The sequence below is a fragment of the Cladophialophora yegresii genome (genome assembly GCF_000585515.1).
Source record: "Cladophialophora yegresii CBS 114405 chromosome Unknown aczIN-supercont1.4, whole genome shotgun sequence".
NCBI classification, from domain to species: domain Eukaryota; kingdom Fungi; phylum Ascomycota; class Eurotiomycetes; order Chaetothyriales; family Herpotrichiellaceae; genus Cladophialophora; species Cladophialophora yegresii.
This window is the reverse complement of record NW_006913048.1, coordinates 956,683-975,746: the sequence shown is the minus strand read 5'-3', so window position 1 is coordinate 975,746 and position 19,064 is coordinate 956,683. Positions and strand designations below refer to the sequence as shown.

General features: G+C 53.7%; 5 protein-coding genes across 5 annotated transcripts; 3 read left to right on the top strand and 2 right to left on the bottom strand.

Annotated features, from left to right (window-relative positions):
- Positions 1–74: 74 nt before the first annotated feature.
- Positions 75–3,668, bottom strand: A1O7_05670 (DNA excision repair protein ERCC-6; the record flags this gene model as incomplete). The annotated part of the gene is made up of 1 exon (XM_007759678.1): positions 75–3,668. One exon carries the CDS (start codon positions 3,666–3,668, stop codon positions 75–77), a length of 3,594 nt encoding a protein of 1,197 aa, XP_007757868.1.
- A 1,216-nt stretch (positions 3,669–4,884) lies between these two features.
- A1O7_05669 (CMGC/DYRK/YAK protein kinase) lies at positions 4,885–7,388 on the top strand (the record flags this gene model as incomplete). Its single annotated transcript, XM_007759677.1, has 2 exons — positions 4,885–6,565; positions 6,613–7,388. 2 exons carry the CDS (start codon positions 4,885–4,887, stop codon positions 7,386–7,388), a joined length of 2,457 nt encoding a protein of 818 aa, XP_007757867.1.
- Positions 7,389–8,334: 946 nt separating this feature from the next.
- A1O7_05668 (eukaryotic translation initiation factor 3 subunit C) lies at positions 8,335–10,996 on the top strand (the record flags this gene model as incomplete). The annotated part of the gene is made up of 2 exons (XM_007759676.1): positions 8,335–8,686; positions 8,739–10,996. 2 exons carry the CDS (start codon positions 8,335–8,337, stop codon positions 10,994–10,996), a joined length of 2,610 nt encoding a protein of 869 aa, XP_007757866.1.
- A 1,110-nt stretch (positions 10,997–12,106) lies between these two features.
- Positions 12,107–13,723, top strand: A1O7_05667 (uncharacterized protein; the record flags this gene model as incomplete). Its single annotated transcript, XM_007759675.1, has 1 exon — positions 12,107–13,723. The coding sequence occupies one exon, from the start codon at positions 12,107–12,109 to the stop codon at positions 13,721–13,723; it is 1,617 nt and encodes a 538-aa protein (XP_007757865.1).
- Positions 13,724–14,855: 1,132 nt separating this feature from the next.
- Positions 14,856–16,650, bottom strand: A1O7_05666 (uncharacterized protein; the record flags this gene model as incomplete). Its single annotated transcript, XM_007759674.1, has 4 exons — positions 14,856–15,086; positions 15,142–15,273; positions 15,332–15,652; positions 15,724–16,650. 4 exons carry the CDS (start codon positions 16,648–16,650, stop codon positions 14,856–14,858), a joined length of 1,611 nt encoding a protein of 536 aa, XP_007757864.1.
- Between the last annotated feature and the right edge of the window lie 2,414 nt (positions 16,651–19,064).

Genomic DNA, 19,064 nt, shown 5'->3' with positions numbered 1-19,064 from the left:
TGGACCTCGCTCAGACGAGCCCAATCGGCCGAGAACTTTCCCCCCAAGAATCTTCAACGATTCAAGCGCCACTTCTACGACTTGTATTCATCCTTCAGCACCCATCGACCACGGCCACGACTACCCTTCTCAAGCCTGGCAATCAACTTTAGCGTCTCCTTGAACTCAGCCGTTGCTTGCGCCGTGGTGCAGTATCGGTTAAAGTGGTCAATGAGCATCTGGGTATACACACTCCCTCCATGCGTGGTAAGGTAGTCACGGATGAGTTTGCCAAAGTCCTTGCCCCTAGGCAGGGTCGGCGTTCCTTCTCTCGAAACTGAGGCTGCCGAACCAGATGATCTAGCTGGGCTTGCTGTTCTTGGAGTGCCACCACGGGAAGGTAGATGGTTGCCCTGACGTTGCAGGTTGGCCAGCAGGCTTGATGACTGTAGACCGCCGCCTCTACTTCGCGAGTTGGAGCTGAATGCATTCCGAGCTGTGGTCTCCTGCGGCCGCCCGGCCACGCCAAATTGCCCGGTCCAGGTTGGTGTCCCAATTGGCACAGTGCGGGCAACCTCACCAGCACGGCGCAACTCTTTGGCCGCTTCAGCGGCTACTTTCCGAGCCTCTTGCTCGATCATCACAGGATCTGCTGCGACTTTCTTTTGCGTTTTCCCGTCAATGATGGCATCATGTTCTACCGCAGAGTGGATACCAGCGCGAGAGAAGATACCTTCCATAACTCTATCTTCTGAGTTGTTCGTGGGGTCCTTCTTCGCCTGTTCCTCTTCCTCCACCTCTCCAGCGTATTGTTCCATGGAAGAGATGCCCGGTAAGGCCTCGATGTTTGTCTCGGTATTAGCAGGCGCTGACTGATTCTCATCAGCTGTTGTCACGGCTGTCGGAGCATCAGCAGGCTTCGTCGAATGCTTAACCTGTGCATCTTGGAATAGCTTGCTGGTCTCTGTTTCGTCTCCTTCGTTGCCAAGGCTGAAAAGGTCGTGCAAGTCATTCAGATGGAACGTCTGCCGCTGTTTCGGATCCTTGAGGATCTTGTTGGTCAAGAACTGTTTGAAGATCTGACGGTGGTATATTTTCTCTTCAATAGTGCCAGCCGTCATCAGGCGGTAAATGGTCACTTCGCGCTTCTGGCCTAACCGCCAAGCTCGTTCTCGGGCTTGTAGATCGGTTGAAGGGTTCCAATCGGGATCATAGATGATGACTCTGTCGGCTCCAGTTAGATTGATACCTAGCCCTCCGACTTTGGTGGTCAACAGGAAGACATGCAGATCTGGGTCGGTATTGAACTCGTCGACCATACTCTGCCGCGTCTGAATCGGCGTGTTGCCGTCCATGCGGCGGTATTTAAATCCCGAGAGTGATCTTACATATTTCTCCAGGATATCAAGCATAATACGATGCTGAGCGAACAGAAGTGTTTTGTGCCCAGTATCTCGCCACAGCTCCAGGAGCGAGCCCACGACCTGCATCTTGCCTGATTTCGCTGGATTCCCGTAGTCGTAGCCAGATTTGCCCGGAAGACGCTTGTGGTCCGTGAGATCCGGATGGTTGCAGATCTTTCGGAGCAGATCGATACCGTAGAGGACCTGTCGCTTGCCGGTCATGATGGCATCCATTTCTCCTGAAGTGATGAATTTCTGGTATTCCTTGCGCTGCAAAGATGTCAACTTGCAAAACAAGACCTGCTCGCTCTTCTTGGGTAGGTCAGAAGCAACATCGATTTTGAAACGTTGCAACAAGTAGGGGCTGATGGCGTCCTTCAACGTCTCTGCACACTTGAAAGCAGTCTGCACTTGCAAGTTCGATGCATTCGCGTAGCCGCCTTGACGAATCGGTATCTCGAACTGGTTGCGGAAGTTAACCAGCGTACCCAGTCGCATAGGGAAGACAAAGTCGAAGAGCGACCACAGCTCTATGAGGTTGTTCTGCATAGGTGTACCAGACAGAATGATCCGATTGGGAGTCCGCAGTTCTTTGCAGTATATCGTGATGGCTGTATTTGGGTTTCTGATTTTGTGCCCTTCATCTAGGACCGCATACTGCCAATCGACTGGAATGAGAAGCGGCGCGTAAGTCTGAAGGCCAGAGTATGTCGTCACTAGAACACCTCCTTTCTCGAGGATTGGCCTCAGAATCCTCTGTGCTGCCTTCTGAGCCCCAGTGAGTGGTCGGTTTCCAGCATTGGGATCCCACTCGAGATCAACAAGACTATCTTCCTTGCTGGCTTCATTTCGGACGTTGATCATACCACTGCCGGAGGAATGAAGGATGGTCACTCGGAACGGTGGCCACCATCGATGAAATTCATTGACCCATTGCTTCATGACCGTAGCAGGACAAACGACGATGATAGGCTTGTCCAATCTTTTGCTGTAATGAAGACCAGCCAAAAAGGCGATAATCTGAATTGTCTTGCCGAGACCCATTTCATCACCAATGATTCCGCCTACTTGTTGAATGTGGAGCTCATGGAGCCACTGCACCCCGGTCTTCTGGTAGTCGAACAAGCTAGGGTATATATCTCCGGGTAACTTGTAGCCAGCATCAAGGACGGTGTCTGGAATTTCGGGATGTGGCAGAAAGCACTCTTCCTCAGCAATGACGGCTGGGTCATCTTCGTCAAGTCCGTCCTCTCCTGGCTGTTCTGCACCATGGGCTGCCTGTCTTCGAGCGTTCCTTCTGCGCATAGCCCATCTCTGAAGTCTTGACTGATAGCCATTCTCATTGCCATCGTCAACACCACGAAAATCTTCGACCTCATCATCTGTTCGAGCCACTGACTTTCGGGCTGCTCTTCGCTTCTTCCCATGGGTACTGGGCATGTCCTCTTCAAGGTCCTCTTGTGACTCCGTGAGCAGGTCGCCTTCGAGCGATCCTTCGTCATAAGAGGCTTCTTCATCCGCTGGGGACAGTTCTTTAGCAACTCGTCTTCGTTTACGCGGCTGCTCCGAATCCACGTCACCTTCGGCACTTGAGTCGACAAAGTTGGAAGCGAAGCCTGGCTGCCTCAAATTTCGATGTGACATAGACTTCCCACCTCGTGCGCCGACTTCAATCTCGCCAAGGTCGGGCTCCTCTTCGGCGTCTAGAAGCGCCCCCTGAAGAGTTGCGGACGACTCTCCATGGGTCGACAGCCCGAAGTTCGAGAACGGGGTGATCTTCCCGGTCCTGATGAGAAAATCACGCTGGCTCTCGCCTGGCAATCGTCCGGTCGATGCGCCGGTTTCTTGTCCGGTAGCGCCAGCATTGGTTTCTCTCTCCGCCATACGCTCTTCGATCTCGGAAATATCGTTGTCCAAATCATGGATTTGACCTTGCATGCGCTCGACATCCAGGTGCAGGCGTCCACGTTGAGTGGTGCCGATGGGACGGCTAATGTCATCTCTGGTCTTCTTAATTTGATTCAGCAACTTTTGTTTCTGTGCTTTGGACTTCTCGAGGCGTTGCTGGTCTCTCTGCTGAGCTTGTTCGAATAGAAGTCGATCGGCTTCGCGCCCGATTCCTCGTTCCAGGTCGTCTTGGTCGCGGACTTGGGCGTCGAGATTCCGAAGTCGGGCAGCTTCGTCCATCATGCCAGCTGGCTCAGCGAAGGTGACATGGTTTTCGGTATCTACCTCGTTTCCAGCTGCAGCTCCCTGTTCAGGGCTTGCTGGGTGTTGTCCGTCCATGACTAATGGTGATGAGAGCTCGCTGGAATTAGTCAAGCTTGGTTTCTCGTCATCCTCCTCCAGGAGTTTTGATTGCCCTTGTCGACCATCAGAGACCACCGTATGCACGGTCAAAATGTATAATATCAAGATCAACTAAACTCCCAGTGGCGATGGATATGGGTGCGGCTTGAGACAAAATAGTGGCAATTTGATGTATGGATGGGTGTGAGACCAAGAGGTGGTCTGGCAGTATGGAAAAACGTCGACTAATAACTGAGATAAGATAGTTCTCAGCGGCTTGGACTACTCGTACAAGACAGACAGTTCTCAGACAATCATGTTGTCCGTTCACAGTCTTGACCTGTCGATGCTTCTCTCTTCATTGATGGACTCGATGGATCAGGCTGCTTTTCACTATGTCACTTCTTCTTTGTCCGCAGGTTATGCGCCACCGTACAGGCGTTGCTGCCATACCTATCAAATGCGTGACCGTATTGGCCTCCCCAGCCGCTTGGTGTTTGAGCCAGACAAGGGCCTGGCGTCTAAGCCGATGGAACGCCCCGAAGGAGCCCAGCTGAGGCACAGCAAGCGACAAGATCAGGCACTAATTACTGGATACTGGAGTCAGTTCTCACGTTGCCAAAACGATCCATGCCTTTGTCCTCATATTGTCATCCTCAGTTCACCACGAAGCCAGCTGAGGGCAGGCGCAGTGTGGTCTCAGGCTGATCTCTCAGTCCCTGCATTGTTGTGCCGCGCGACTCAATTCTACCTCACTTCGGCTGATCTCTGAATTCCTCGAGTCTGCTCCAGCTCATTGTGCCCAACTCCCTCGTCGACCTCCACTGCGCTCGAAAATCAACGCAAGCACGCTCCCACACCAGGCTGACCATTTTCGACACAATGGCTCCGTGCTGAGAGTCTCTTCCTCCTTACCATGCGTCCGCTTTCGCCCTCCGTTGCTCAGTCTCGGTTGACTGCGCTTACCAACCTCGCTTCTTACTTCGTCTGCCCCTCCGAGGGTTGACCGCAACCTCTCCCAAGTCGCCTGGCTCTAACGAGCAGCAAAAGTCTGGTCGTTCTGACCGAGCATTGCTTGAAGCTGTGGCTGTTCCATGTCCTCGCTATCACATTAATTGCGGCACAACAAGCCCAATCACTCTGGCTCAGTTTCAGCCCATTGCAGACCATTGGAATACCCTTCGCGCACACTTAAAGTGGCTCGCAAACAGCCATGTCTACGAACACCACCCCTCAGAACCAGACACACCCATATGAGCACAACGGTGAGGTCGATGTGCCCATGGAGGACGCGGACCCTTATAACCGAACCAAATATCCGCCCCGCCCGACTCATCAACACCGCTTGTCCGCCCAATACATCCCAGAGATCTCAACGGCAGCTCAGCGTTACTCCCCCATGAATGCTCAACCCACAGGTGCGGGCTATGTGTCAAGCCCCAAAGGTCAAAACCAGTCGTCGTTCTCCTACCTCAACCAGCCTCAGAACACGCGACAGTCGCCGACTCGCACCGGTAGCTACAACGCCGAGCGCTATAACGAGCCCCCGACCCCGACGAGATACAACTCCGACTATTCGCCCGCTATGCAAAGCAACTCCGCGTTGAGTCCAGAATCATTCTACCCCGCTGCGGCAGGAAGCGCGCGACCTGCTCCCCTCTCGAGACAGCAGTCACACCAAGGACCTGGGCCGGTACCCAGGTTCAGAAAGGTCAAGACTCTGCAGGATCTCAACCCCAAGATCAGCGCTCAGCCACCTTATCGCAGGGCGAACCCAGAAGGCGGCTTTATCAGTCCCTTGCAGGCCCTTACCACATACCTGCCTTCAACCTACCGAATATGCAATCCCAGCTTCAAGTACGAGTCGTCGCGGAACCCGAGGCGTGTCCTGACTAAACCAAGCAAGGGGACGAAGAATGACGGCTACGATAACGATGATAGCGACTACATTCTCTACGTCAATGACATCTTGGGCAGCGAAGAGGCGGGTCACAAGAATCGATATCTAATTCTGGACGTGCTGGGGCAGGGCACCTTTGGTCAGGTGGTAAAATGTCAGAATCTGAGGACCCAGGAAGTAGTTGCGGTTAAAGTCATCAAGAATCGGACCGCTTACTTCAACCAGAGTATGATGGAAGTCTCGGTTCTCGACCTGCTCAATCAAAAGCTCGACAAGAACGACGACCACCATCTGCTGCGGCTGAAAGACACCTTCATACATCGGCAACATCTGTGTCTTGTCTTCGAACTTCTCAGCGTCAACCTCTACGAATTGATCAAGCAAAATCAGTTCCGAGGTCTTAGTACGACCCTTGTCCGAGTATTTGCACAACAACTACTAAACGGATTGACATTGTTGAACAAGGCACGTCTAATCCACTGTGACCTGAAGCCAGAAAACATCCTGCTGAAGAATTTGGAGAGCCCGATCATCAAAATCATCGACTTCGGCTCTGCTTGCGACGAGAGACAGACTGTCTATACATATATCCAATCTCGATTCTACCGATCACCAGAAGTACTTCTTGGACTTCCCTATTCGTCTGCCATTGATATGTGGTCTCTTGGGTGCATTGTTGTGGAATTGTTCCTAGGTCTACCTCTTTTCCCTGGATCTTCCGAGTACAATCAGGTTTCCCGAATCGTGGAAATGCTGGGAATGCCTCCGACATGGATGCTGGAGATGGGAAAGCAGTCGGGAGAATTCTTTGAAAAGACAACGGACGAATTTGGCCGCCGTACATATCGCCTTAAGAGCATGGAACAATACTCTCGTGAACATAATGTGAAGGAGCAACCGAGCAAAAAGTATTTCCAGGCTACCACCCTACCCGAAATCATCCGCAGCTATTCTATGCCCAGGAAAAACATGAAACAAGCGGAAGTGGAACGAGGTACGTTTACGTGGCTATTACCTCATGTGAGTACTGACGGTGGCTAGAAATGAACAATCGGATCGCTTTCACCGATTTTGTGCGAGGCTTACTTTCCATCAATCCGCTGGAACGTTGGTCGCCTCAGCAAGCGAAGCTACATCCTTTTATCACCCAGCAGAAATTCACCCAGCCGTTCGTTCCTCCGATGAATCTGAAGACCTCTGGGAACAAGACACCTGCCCCTGGCGTCCAGCAACAGCAACAAGCTGAAGCGCTCAGCAAGCAGCGTGCTGCTCAGGCTGCGCAGGCGCAAGCACAAGCTGCCCAGGCTCATGCACAAGCACAGGCTCAGAGCGCTTATGCAATGCAGATGAGTCCTTATCCCCAATCGCAGCCTCCGCCCTTGTACAACAACATGTACCCGACGCACCCCCAAGGCGCGCCCCCACCATATCCAACACAGTCATCGAACTACCCGACCCAAATGGGAATGATGCAACAGCAGAATCCTCAGATGAACCCAGGGCATTACAATCACCAGCAGAGCTTGTACGCACAAGCCACGCAGAGAGCTGGTCGTCAACGAGCTTCAACCATGGATCAGCAGCAGGCCGGCATCCCTCCAGCTATCCAACGTGTTGCCAGCCATCTTGACCCTAACCAGCCAATCAGATTGCAACCAAGTCCAGCATATTATCCGCCACCGGCGGATGGATACGTGGACTCACCGTCGACAGCTCGAAGGCGTGGCAGCCGGAACCAGAGAAATCGCGATTTTATCCGGACTTTGGAAGATGGCGCCATGGGTGAGAGCTTTATGGGCAAAACTCAATGGCACTGATAGCGCTCCGGAAATAAATTGGGCTTCGTTGAGTGGCGCACAGGCTGCGAATCGGCTGAGGACGGTCGGATCTTGCTGAATTTACATCCCACCACGCAAGAGGTTGGACCGAGTGTAAGGCTGAAAATGCAATACCTAGCCAGTGAGAGCACTTCTTGCTAGCTCTACCTTGGTGCCAGAGTACAGCTGAGGCTAATTGGGCGAGGTTAATGTCCTCCCGGCTTTCCTCGTGTGGCCGACTACGTCGTGAAGAAGAGGAGCTTCAAAGAGCAACATGGGTGACTCAGGAAAGACGGAATGGCTCTGACACGTCGTCTGGCGAGGTCACTGGTAAGCGCTATGATGATGAACAACGAAATCACGGGCTTGAGTGGAACGGCAGTACAGTAGTGGCACAGGTTTCACTCTTGAGTCCACAGATTTGGAGGCTCCGCAGGATGATTGATTGGTTCGGATGAGCATGGACTTGGGCTGAGCCAGGAGGACCTGTCGGGTGGTTAGCCCACGCTCAGAAGGAGGTTCAAAGGCAACTTGTGCACAGGGAACAAGCGAATGAACTGGGTTGACCGTACGAAGAAGCACTAAGCTGTCCGTAACCGTGGTCGGGCTCAGGTCTCTATCTTGATACTAGGATATTCCTTCGGCGTGGTGTACAGGGTCATGACTTGCAGAGGGTACCTTGTAGCTTACAAGATCCATACCAGGAGTGAGATCCGGGTGAGCCCAAACGCACCAGAATTCTTCGAGTCATACCGTTAAATGAATCTCGAACTTGCGAGTCATTTGAGCCGCTCACGTGACTGACCAAAGTCTTGGCGCTAGCCCACTTCAATTTTCGAAGACGTGACACCAGGCTCGGCGCAGTCAGGCAGGTGTTTGTATTTCGCCGCTGTCTGTGCGGATCGTCCTACCTTCTGTCTTCCACCGTATCCCAAGGTCATCCAGCATGTCGTCCCGGTTTTTCCACGGAGGTGACTCCGACAGCGAGAGCAGTTCCTCGGAAGAGGAAGAGCTTTACAGCGAGAAGGAGGAAGAATCTGAGGAGGAATCCGAAGAGGAAGATGAGGACGAGGATGAGTCCTCTGAAGAGTCCTCCGAAGACGAGGGTCGCGGCCTGGGCGCTAGCCGATTTTTGAAGCCTTCAGGTCCGGGTGGCGACGACTCAGACGAGAGCGAAGACGAAGATCGGGAGAGAGTGGTCAAGAGTGCAAAGGATAAGAGATTTGCGGAGTTAGAAGGCACGATCAAGGCGATTGAGAATGCTCAGAAGATTGGTGACTGGGCCGTCATTGCTTCAGGTTCGTATCCTAGTGGTGTATGCCCGAGCCAGTTCGTCTAACCTTCATTCAGAATTCGACAAGATGAACCGACAGGTCGTCAAGGTCACACAGCAAGGTGCCACTCCCAAGCTCTACATCAAGATGATCGCCGATCTTGAGGACATGATCACGGAAACCAATGACAAACAGAAGGCGGCTGGGGCGAAGAAGATGAACCCCATTGCTGCAAAGGGTTTCAATGCAATGAAACAAAAGATCAAGAAGAACAACAAGGATTATGTGACAGAAATTGACAAGTACCGAGAAAACAAAGATGACTTTATGGAATCTGACGAGGAGGAGCCTTTGGAGGTGGAGCGGCAAACCCGTAAGAACAGAGCCCAGAGAATCGATGCCATCGAGGCCGCTATTGATGAAGAGGGTTTCGCGACGGTCGGCAAAGGCGGCAAGGCTCTTGTCTACACGCCGGAGAGCATTCTCAAGCATCTCCGCAGCATCATTGAATCCAGAGGCAGGAAGAACACCGATCGGTCTGAGCAGATTCGCATTATGGAGAGACTGCTCGATGTCGCAAATACACCCTATCAGCGAATACGCGTTCTTCTGACCTTGATCTCCACCAGGTTCGATGTCACCACCACCTCAGTGCAGGCATACATGTCTCAAGACTCATGGCGAGCCGCTCAGCGAGAATTTTCGACTTTGCTGCAAACTCTGGAGGACGAACCCCAGTACGTCGTCACGGAAGGAGCCGAAGAATGGGAAGATGATGACAAACAGCCAAATCCAACTGCCGACGATGTCTTCAGGGTCCCAGGCAGCATTGTGTCTCTTGTTGAAAGACTAGATGATGAGTTGACGCGCTCGCTGCAGCAGACAGATCCCCACACAGCCGAGTATATCGACAGACTTAGCGATGAGCAGCTCCTATACACTGACATTGTACGGACGCTGATTTACATTGAAACCATCAACAAGAGATTGGAGAAGTTGGAGGGGAAGCAAGACAATGTCAACCGAACGGTCATCCGACGACTAGAACACATCTACTTCAAGCCGACGCAGGTCGTCAAGATCCTCGAAGAGAAGACCTGGGCCGCTCTACCTTCATCACTCAACTCCGACCTTACTCCGAGAGGAAAGTTCGTCGAGGTCGCTTCTCTTGTCCAGACACTATGCAACCATCTCTTCGAGCAGAGTGAAGGGATCATCCGCGCCCGTGCCATGCTCTGCGAGATTTACTTCTTGGCTTTGCAAGATGACTACTACCGAGCGCGCGATCTTGCACTGATGAGTCACTTGACTGAGAACATCTCATCGTTTGACGTTTCGACCCAGATCCTCTTCAACCGCACCCTCGTTCAGATAGGTCTTTGTGCATTCCGCGCAGGTCTTTGTTATGAAGCCCAGGGGGTACTCCAAGAGATCTGTGGCTCTGGAAGACAGAAAGAGCTGCTCGCTCAGGGTGTTATCATGCAGCGCTTTTCGCAAGTCACGCCAGAACAAGAACGACTAGAGCGACAACGTCAATTACCCTTTCACATGCACATCAATCTCGAACTTCTGGAATGCGTCTACCTCACCTGCAGCATGCTCCTCGAGATCCCGTTGTTGGCACAGACCGGCTCTTCGCCTGATGTCCGCAAGCGTGTCATCTCCAAAACCTTCCGCCGCATGCTCGAGTACACCGAGCGACAGGTCTTCCAAGGTCCTCCCGAGAACACGCGTGACCATGTGATGCAGGCGGCAAAGGCACTCGCTCAGGGTGACTGGAAGAAATGTCAAGAGCTGATCAGCAAAATCGGCATCTGGGACCTGCTTGGCGCTGACAACAAAGAGAAAGTCAAGAAGATGCTTGCCGAGCAGATCCAGGAAGAGGGCCTGCGAACATACCTCTTTACCTATGCCCCTTACTACGATACTGTATCGATAACAAGTCTCTCCGCCATGTTCGAACTTGACTCGAAGGAGATCTCCGCGGTGATCTCCAAGATGATTTCGCACGAAGAACTTGCTGCTGCACTGGACCAAGTCAACGATGCGGTCGTCTTCCGGAAAGGCGTCGAGCTGTCACGTCTACAGAGCCAGGTCATCACGCTGAGTGAGAGAGCAATGGGCATCCTCGAGTCAAACGAGAAGGTCCTTGAGACGAGAACAGCAGGCATGGTTGGTGGCTACACCCGGCCGGAACAACAGAGAGGAAGGGGTGGACGTGGCGGTGGCAGAAGTGGTCTGCAAAATCTGGCGAGGCAAGGCCAGCAAGGTCAGAGAAGACCTGGTGGGCAACAGTTCGGGGGTGGTGCTTTGGGCGGTGCGATCAAGGCTTGATGAGAGTACAGGCTATTAATCCTGAGCTCAAGCATGGTGCCTGTGCTGCGCCCCATGCCTTCGGACGAGATTGCGTAGAAATCTTGTCTACAAGTGTGATGCCAAACATTTAGTAGACGTTGTTAGTGCCTGAGAAAGGCCAACGCATTGATAGACTGCGATTGCCTGGCTGCAGAGCAGTAAGACAAATGCAGACCGTGTGCCAAGGAGGTTCAGCCAACGACGCCATCAGGTGTCCGTTGTGATATATATTGTTGCCTTGTCGCAGGGCGAGCCGTGGACAGCGGTATTCGTCGAAGCGCAGGTAATGACCGATCACGTGGAGGATCACGTGCACGGACCTTGGCAAAGTACTGTGGTACTCGTGACCGCGGCCAAGCCTTCATGTTCCGCCCACACAGCTGATTATGAGTGAAATTGACTGCCACTAGCACTGTTACTTCGACACAGAAAGGAATCAACGCAGGATTGCAAAGATCAACGTGATCTCCTGGTTTTATTTGCAACTACTTCTAGTCCAGGGTCTTCGCCGTTCTGCGGTGCAGTGCCATAGGTTCCCCCTATTCAGGGATACAACCCCCTGCCAAGCACCACCGCGATCTCTGATTCTCTTGACGTTTCACATCCGCTCCAGCCTGCGACCGTCTCACACAATCGTCGGCTTCAAGGAGGATCTGTCACTCTTCGAGCATCCACCATGCATTGCAGTTCACCGCATTCCACTTTTTCAATCGTCGTCAGGAACCGCAGCGGGTTCATGACAGCGTTGTCCCACACCGCTCCAGACGTTTCCTGTCTGGATGCCCTCCTGCGGCGGCTTGGCTGCGCGAAAGCTCTCGCCATGTCCTCGGTCTGTATTATCGCCTGTTTGGGTCGGAGGATTCATAGACGTCTGAGCCCCTCTTGTCTTTTTGTTGTTCCTCTTCCTTCCTCTGTGCGCTGGTTTGCATAACCCTTGGCCTCGTGTTCCCTTCGGTCTTTCTCGCATCCGAGGCTGGTCCTCCGTTCTTTCTCACTTGGCGTTCTGAGGATCTCTTGATCGATGCTTATTTTTCCTTTACTTGGCCGTACTGCCTCTGGAAAGTTTCGATTCTGTCGGGTTTACCAACCATGCCGGCAAAGGGGAGTCTCAGACGGTTCGACAGATCAAGAATTGCTCCTCTGAAAGTAGAGCGTGATGAGAGTTCGGAAGAGATTCACAGACCACAACATGTGAAGCGGCAAGGTGAGGTGCCACCACCACCGCCGCCACAATCAGGTTCGTCTTCATATCTGCCACCTGCCCCTCCTTCAATCCTAAGACTCCCCTCAGGAATACTGGGGAGCCCTCCTAAAGTTGACACGAGGGATGATGAGTTGGATGGAGAGAGTGATAGTGACCTGGATGGAATAAGTAGTGATGAAGATGGAATTGATCCCGGCGAGGAGGCCGACGGGACTATCGAAAATCCTTTTATCCCAGCTACAGCAACGACAACTCGATCTCCATCTTCCATAACAGCTTCAACTACAACATCCTCCAGTCCCGGTTCATTGGAGCCAACCTCGGCCAGCTCCAGTGTCGCAAGTTCAACTTCAACTCCAGGAGGATTCTTCACATCGAGCTCAGGTGCAACTACGACAGGACTGGCTTCAGTGCCCGTGTCTACGTCAATATCTGGATCCACGACCAGGTCTGACATCGCCGCCGCACCAGTGTCCACCAGCAGTGTTGCAACCGTTGACGTGCCAGAAGCCTCAAACCATCCCCTCGCCAAGACGGCCGTGATTGTACCCGCAGTGATTGGGTCGGTGGCAGCCATCGCGGCCGTCTACCTGCTGTTTCGATATTGCGTGCCATTGCGGGCGAGATGGACAATCTACCGTGCACGGAAAGGACAAAAACTTCCAGAAGCAGAAGACGGAATTTTCCGGCCGACCACTCCACAGATGACCGAAGCGTCGTATGTCACCAAGACGGCTTCCAAAGCATCTGGCGAGGAATCCCTAGCTTCTACACAAATCACTATGCTTCCAACATTCCCCAAAGACACGGCGGCCGCTGCCCTGCCTATCACCAACACACGTGCTGCTCCACCAGTCCTCGTCCGCAACGTTTCGACGAAACCCAACGCTCAAAATCCCCTCGTGAGCAAACCCGCACTTTCTCGAAGCAACAGTGCTACCAGAGCGGGAGCTGGCGCCCCTCCCGAAGGCTACGGAACCTACGCCTTCAACTTCAACCTCTCCGACTATGCCGCATCCCAGTCTTCAAACCCGGGTCCGGGCCATCACAGACATCCCAGCGGCCTAGCAAACAACCCCCCCACACCCAGAGCTTCGAAGGCGCCTGCTGGGCTGAGCAATCAGAACAAAGCAGCCGCCATGCCAACCATACCCTTTGTCGGCGGCGGTGGCGCGGAGTCCGAACTCGGCGTCAGCACACCAACAGCCGCACATTTCGGGCCCAAGACCCCGCCCGAATCAGAAGTCAACTACTCGCCCCGCCGACTCCGCAAATCAATCACCCCCTCCGAAAGCGTGTCGAACATTCCGGACTCGCCGTACCTGCGGAGTTCCGTGCTCATGCCGCCGCCGCCGATGCCGGCGGCGGCCCCGGTGGACTCCCGATGGAGCAGCAATTCGTCCAGTCTCAATGGCCGGCTCCTGGCTCAGGCGGTGAACATGGGCCCCGTCCAAGATCGGGATGTTGGCACCGCTCCCAACGCGCGGCGGCTGTCGCGGTAGCTGTCGTTGCGGTCGAGTGAGGCGCCTGTCCGCGGTGTTCCCCTCAGACCTACCTCGTAGGTAGGAAAGCTTTGAGCTGGACTGAGGCCAATGAGATGGCGAGACGCGCCAACGCGAGGTGCTATCTTCGGTATCGTGTCTGTATCTATGTATTATACGTCGTCCATGTGAAGCGGGCTAGCCGACCGGACAATAGATAGAGGGGTACATAGTAAGAGGGTAGAGATAGAAGACTGAAGCGGAGGTTCAACTACAGGGAATTATTTTACGGTCCCGAGTCAACTCCTTTCGAATAGGATCCGCGTATATTCGTGCTTCCGTGTAGGCCTACCACGTAGGGTAGAGACCGTTCTGAGCTGGACTGGACCAGGACCGACTTGACGGAGACATCTTAGGCAAATGCGATGGCAGGATATGGCGTTGCGCAAATGTGAGGTGCCTATTGGGTATCATGTCTGTCTGTACATATGTATTATACGTCCTTGACATGAATCGGGCTAGCCGACCGGACAATAGATAGACGTAAGGGGCACATAGTAGCGGGTAGAAACAGAGGCCAAAGTCGGACCAGATCTGTCTTGAAGTCTCAATCCAACGCTGTCAAATGGAGCTCGTCTGTACTCGTAGTCGTACAGTCGTACTCTTACGCATATCACCCTAATCCTCACATCTAGTGCGGGAGACCCAAACCCAAACGAGCCAGCAAGAAAGCATGCAAGCAACCTTTCGGTTAGGAGAGCGGATCCCAGACCACCAAGCCGCCCGTCAAGCTCTCGTCCGAATACATACTCCGTGCATATGCCTGTCAGTCTCAGTTTGCCTCTGTACGGGTATACCGGTGTCATCCACGCTGCAAATCCAGCTGCTCAGATCGGTGCTGCGGACGACCGGACTAGAGCCTTTTACGGGCTGTGAGGGCTGCCATCGCACTGTATTGTGGTTCGGGGTTCCGGACTCTGAATACTGGGTTCTGAACGTCGTTCGGATCAGCCGAAGGAGGTGAGGAATTGTTTTGTCCATCCTGGTCGCTTCGTCGAAGAAGTTCATGAGCCTGGCTCAATCAGGATCATAACCGCAATCACTATAGCCCTCGTCACAAATACTAGCTAGCGACTCGTCGTCAGGACGCTGCTCAAGGGTACGTATGCGTGTGGCCGAAAATCCCCTTGGCAAGCGCCTGGACGCCGATGTTTTTCTTTGCCTTGGTATAAGTGAGCCATGAAAGCAGGAACGTCACGACCGTAAGCGGCAAGGTCACTTCGAGCCATCTAGCCATTGCGACGGACGAATAGCTTGTGCCACCGGCGGTGGGATCTGTGCCGCTTCCGTTCTGGTACTTGACGACGTCGGTGCTGAAGAAAGTCTGCGGCAGTCAGAAGGGTTACAAGTGAGAAAAGGTACTGAAATCCTGCACGTACGGATACAAATGTCGCGGGCAGGTAGATCAGCGTGACGACCGTGACGATGCGCATGGCCACGGCCTCTTTCTGCGCCATCATCGTCAAGGTCTCCATCTTCTCCGAGGCCTGTGATTGCAGGTATTGGAGGATCTGAGAGTAGGGTTAGCGGATGACATGAGAAAGATATAGCCTGGGCGGACGCGCTCACCAAAGTCTTCCTCTGCGAGGCGATGTTGACAAGGAGCTTTGCCCGGTTTTTCTGCATGTTACTGTCTGCGATGAGGTCCTTTATTTGTGCGGCAAACATTTTGATGTCGTCGGCGTTGCTGCTTCTCAGGGGAAATTTCGCATTGTCCGCCAAAGCCAGGTAGTAGTCAAGAATAGCACCGAGCACGCTGGCGTTGGATTCAAGGGTGGTAATCGCCTCGTTGGCTTTTTCTTCCCAGATTTGGATGCGCTGTAAGTCCCTGGGCGTGTATACAGTGCTCAGCAGTTTCTCGTCCCTGTCCTCGAAGATGGTGGCTTGCGTCTATGGCGTAGAGTCAGTGGCTGGCTGGATTACACAAATGGGATGTACCGGAAGGAAATGAGCCGGCTTACTTCCTTGTCCACGCTGTCCTCTAGCCATTGCATATACCAGCGCCAGTCGTTGGTTGCCCAGTGTGCAAAAAGCGCGTGGATCGGCAGGCTGGCCCGGAAAGCCTCCTGGGCTGTCCCGAACGACTTATCCTCCAGCCGACCGTTGGGGCCGGTGATATCCTGCACATCTTCTTTCAAGCCCAGGTCACCCTTTGTGATGATCCACAGAGTCGTGCCAAACTCGACGTCTAATTGGTGATATATAGCGGCGTGACGAATGGACCATTGCTGATGCATCAAAGCAGTGTCCGGTGGTGACGAGCATCCAACAGACTTGAGATTGTAGCAGAGTTGGTAGTGTTTCCCGCTTCTCCGCAGTTCGGGAAGTTTCTGACCCGGCGCTGGGAGTTCCAGGCTGGTCTGCTCGCGGAACCCACTGTAGCGGAGGTCGTGTGGTATGGCCCGTTGGCCGAAGAGAAAGAGGAACTCGAGGTATCGTGGCATGACCTGGTGATAGCTCATTATCCGCATCAACATCCGGCGTGTTAGCTTGAGAGGCGCCCTCGAGTGCTTAGCCCAGAAGAAGATGAACCGACACTGTGGGTCAGGTTTGGTCGCATACGCTCCCGAAACCGAACTCGAGCTCAAGGGACCCTCCACTGCATTGTCTCCCAGGTGCTCTCGAAGTCTGTGGTCGCTGAAGATATTCTTGCGGGCGAGCACTGCTCCAGTGCCGTCCAGGTCTCTGAAGGGGACGTCTGCAACATCTTCATGCTGCACAAGTAGCTGGGCAGAAGCAGAATCCAGTCGGCGCTTGTATGCTCGAAGAGTCGGCGCATAAGAATGCCGGTCGAAGAGGTTCTCTGGAAAAGATTCGAACTCCCTGTAGCTGGAGCTGAACTCGGTGGTAAGGTTCAGGCCGATTGGGGTTGCGGTCGCTGTGCCCATGGCTGGCCCGATCCCCCACAAAAGGACGTCTTCTGCACAGTGTCCTGTCCCTTCTAAGAGCACAGCTACAGGGAGAAGTCAGTTGCCAGTTGATGTTGAATGTCGAACATGCGAATCCAAAGATATATCTACAGCAGTGTGGCAGTTCTCACGAAGACTGCAAAGAATGAATCCTCAGATGGTCGGGCGGCGGCTATGCTCAAACACGCAGCGACGTCTGATTCCTCCGCCGTGCAAAACAATGCCTGCGAGTCAGCCTCATGGGCGACTCCTGAGCGCCTCGTGCGCCCCTCAGGGCCCAGCCTCAGATGACCTCCTTGACGAGCCCATCACGAAGACTGCACTGCAATCGAGTGCGGGGCAGCCTATCATCTCTACCCGCTACCCTACCATTGGCGTTAGGTGTGTGCAGGGCGATTGGGCGGTTCAGGCGAGTCCTCTTTTCGACTCGGATCCCTGGCTTCTTCATCCCGCAACCTGAGAATCTCCGTCTCTTCATGCTATTTGAGCTTTCAGCAAGTATTGCGGGAGAACTAATGGCGGAACGACACACCTCTTCTAACGGCCTATATGATCTGAAAACGTATTGGTCGCCTGCAATCTGGTTGTAACGATGAGCGTCCGACGTCATGCAATTGGAAGAACACCGTACGTTGTGCACGAAGGTGCCTCTTAAATCAGGGAATATTGACTCAAGATAATCTCTGAGCCTGTCCCACGGCAGACGGTAAACTGGGAAGTAGTAGGCCCGCAAAGGGCGGTCGTTCATGACCGGTGAATGGTCCTGCTCGGTTCGACGTCTGAGCAGGCTCAGAGGCCTGGTCAATGTTCGCTCGGTCCGGGTGGAATAGCTGGTGCTGCGGCGAGGTGGTGGCGAAGGGAATGCCATGGCGTATTTGCAATGATGAGTTTCCAAGCTCTGAAAGGACGAATTCACCGTTCGGAGGGAGATATGAAATGTGCCTGGCTGAGGATACCCTCGTCCTTTATTGCAGCCTACCTGTGTTCAGAGAGGCCTGGAAGGCTATCGTTGGTGACCGGTCCTGGTCCGCGAACTGGGCGGAACGTGTTGAAAGGGAGGGCTGCTGCCTTCGTATCGACCAATCCCATAGGACCGCATCCTGGTCATTGCCTTTTCAGCCTTCTTCCACACAATCAGACACACGAGGTCACAATTATGCCACCACGCCATCATGGAGATGGCAGCTGGTGCAGGCTCTTCAGATGAGCCCATCCTAGCGAGCAGCTGACAGTGATGAATCTGGCCAATGTGGTTTCTGGTAGTGGGATGAGCCAAATTTGATGCCACCAGCATGGACGGGTTTGGTTGAAGCTTGGACTGCGATAGATGTGATTCGCTTCATGAACGGAGTACGAAGTGCAGGAAGATGTCTGGGGGGATGTTTTGCGTAGCTTTCGACGCGCATGGATTTTCGGGGTATTGTTGTGGGCCGGAGGCTTAACCCGCTCCCGGCTACCGTGAATTAGTTAGTGGCTTCCTTGGCCTTAGGGCCTAATACCACAAACTCCTAGGGGCCCCGGCTCACCTAGAAGAATCGACGTCCCCATTACAGGTGGTGCCGGTTCGCAGATACTGTAGAAGCGGACACTTCTCAGTCACTCTCAAGATTCGAGAGAGCCCACTAGGCCTGTCCGATGGCTGTTGTCTTTGCTCTGGAGTGAAGAAGGAGATATCGCGCTTGGTGTTCTCCATTCTTGCATGACCCAGGCCTATGGCTCTCTAAGGCCGTGTTAGGCTTTGCGCTAGGTCGACGATGGGTGTTGAGAAGCGCTGATAAGCCACAGGCGGCCACATAAGCTCTACCGTCGCTACGGCGGAGAATACGGCCAGTGACCCGCACTCCTACCCGTAATGTGTACACAACAGATATAGCAGGCTTGACAAGTACATACACCAATGCCAAGAAGAGTTGGTGCAGAGCGCAAAGTTTGGTCTGCACTTCATTCCGGGGGCGACGGATTCGAGCCGTTCCATCGGGTAGAGCGCCCTCGCCTCGATGAACAAGCCAAGCCTTCTCGAAAGAACGGCGGATGCACCACTTCAGTTTCCTCCTGATCCGAGAAGCGGCCACCACGACCACCCTGCCTGCGAACCGGCATCAGTCCTTGCCCACCTGTCTCCAGCTGGGCGGTCGGTTGCCCAGTTACAATGGCTGCTCAGACCCCCGCCTTCTCGTCGAGCGAGTGATACGAGCCACCCCTGCGCATGGGAACCAGGGCAGACACCATGCATGGCCTTCCCCACCAGTTCAGCCGCATTAAGGGCAACAGCTCAACCGCCCAACCGCTCCTGCGCTCGAGTCCAGGCCCATGTGCCCTCTTGTGGCAGGCCAGCCTGACCGCGAAACGGCCAACTGCGCATCGAAGCACCTCTCGTGAGAGTGATTTTCTCA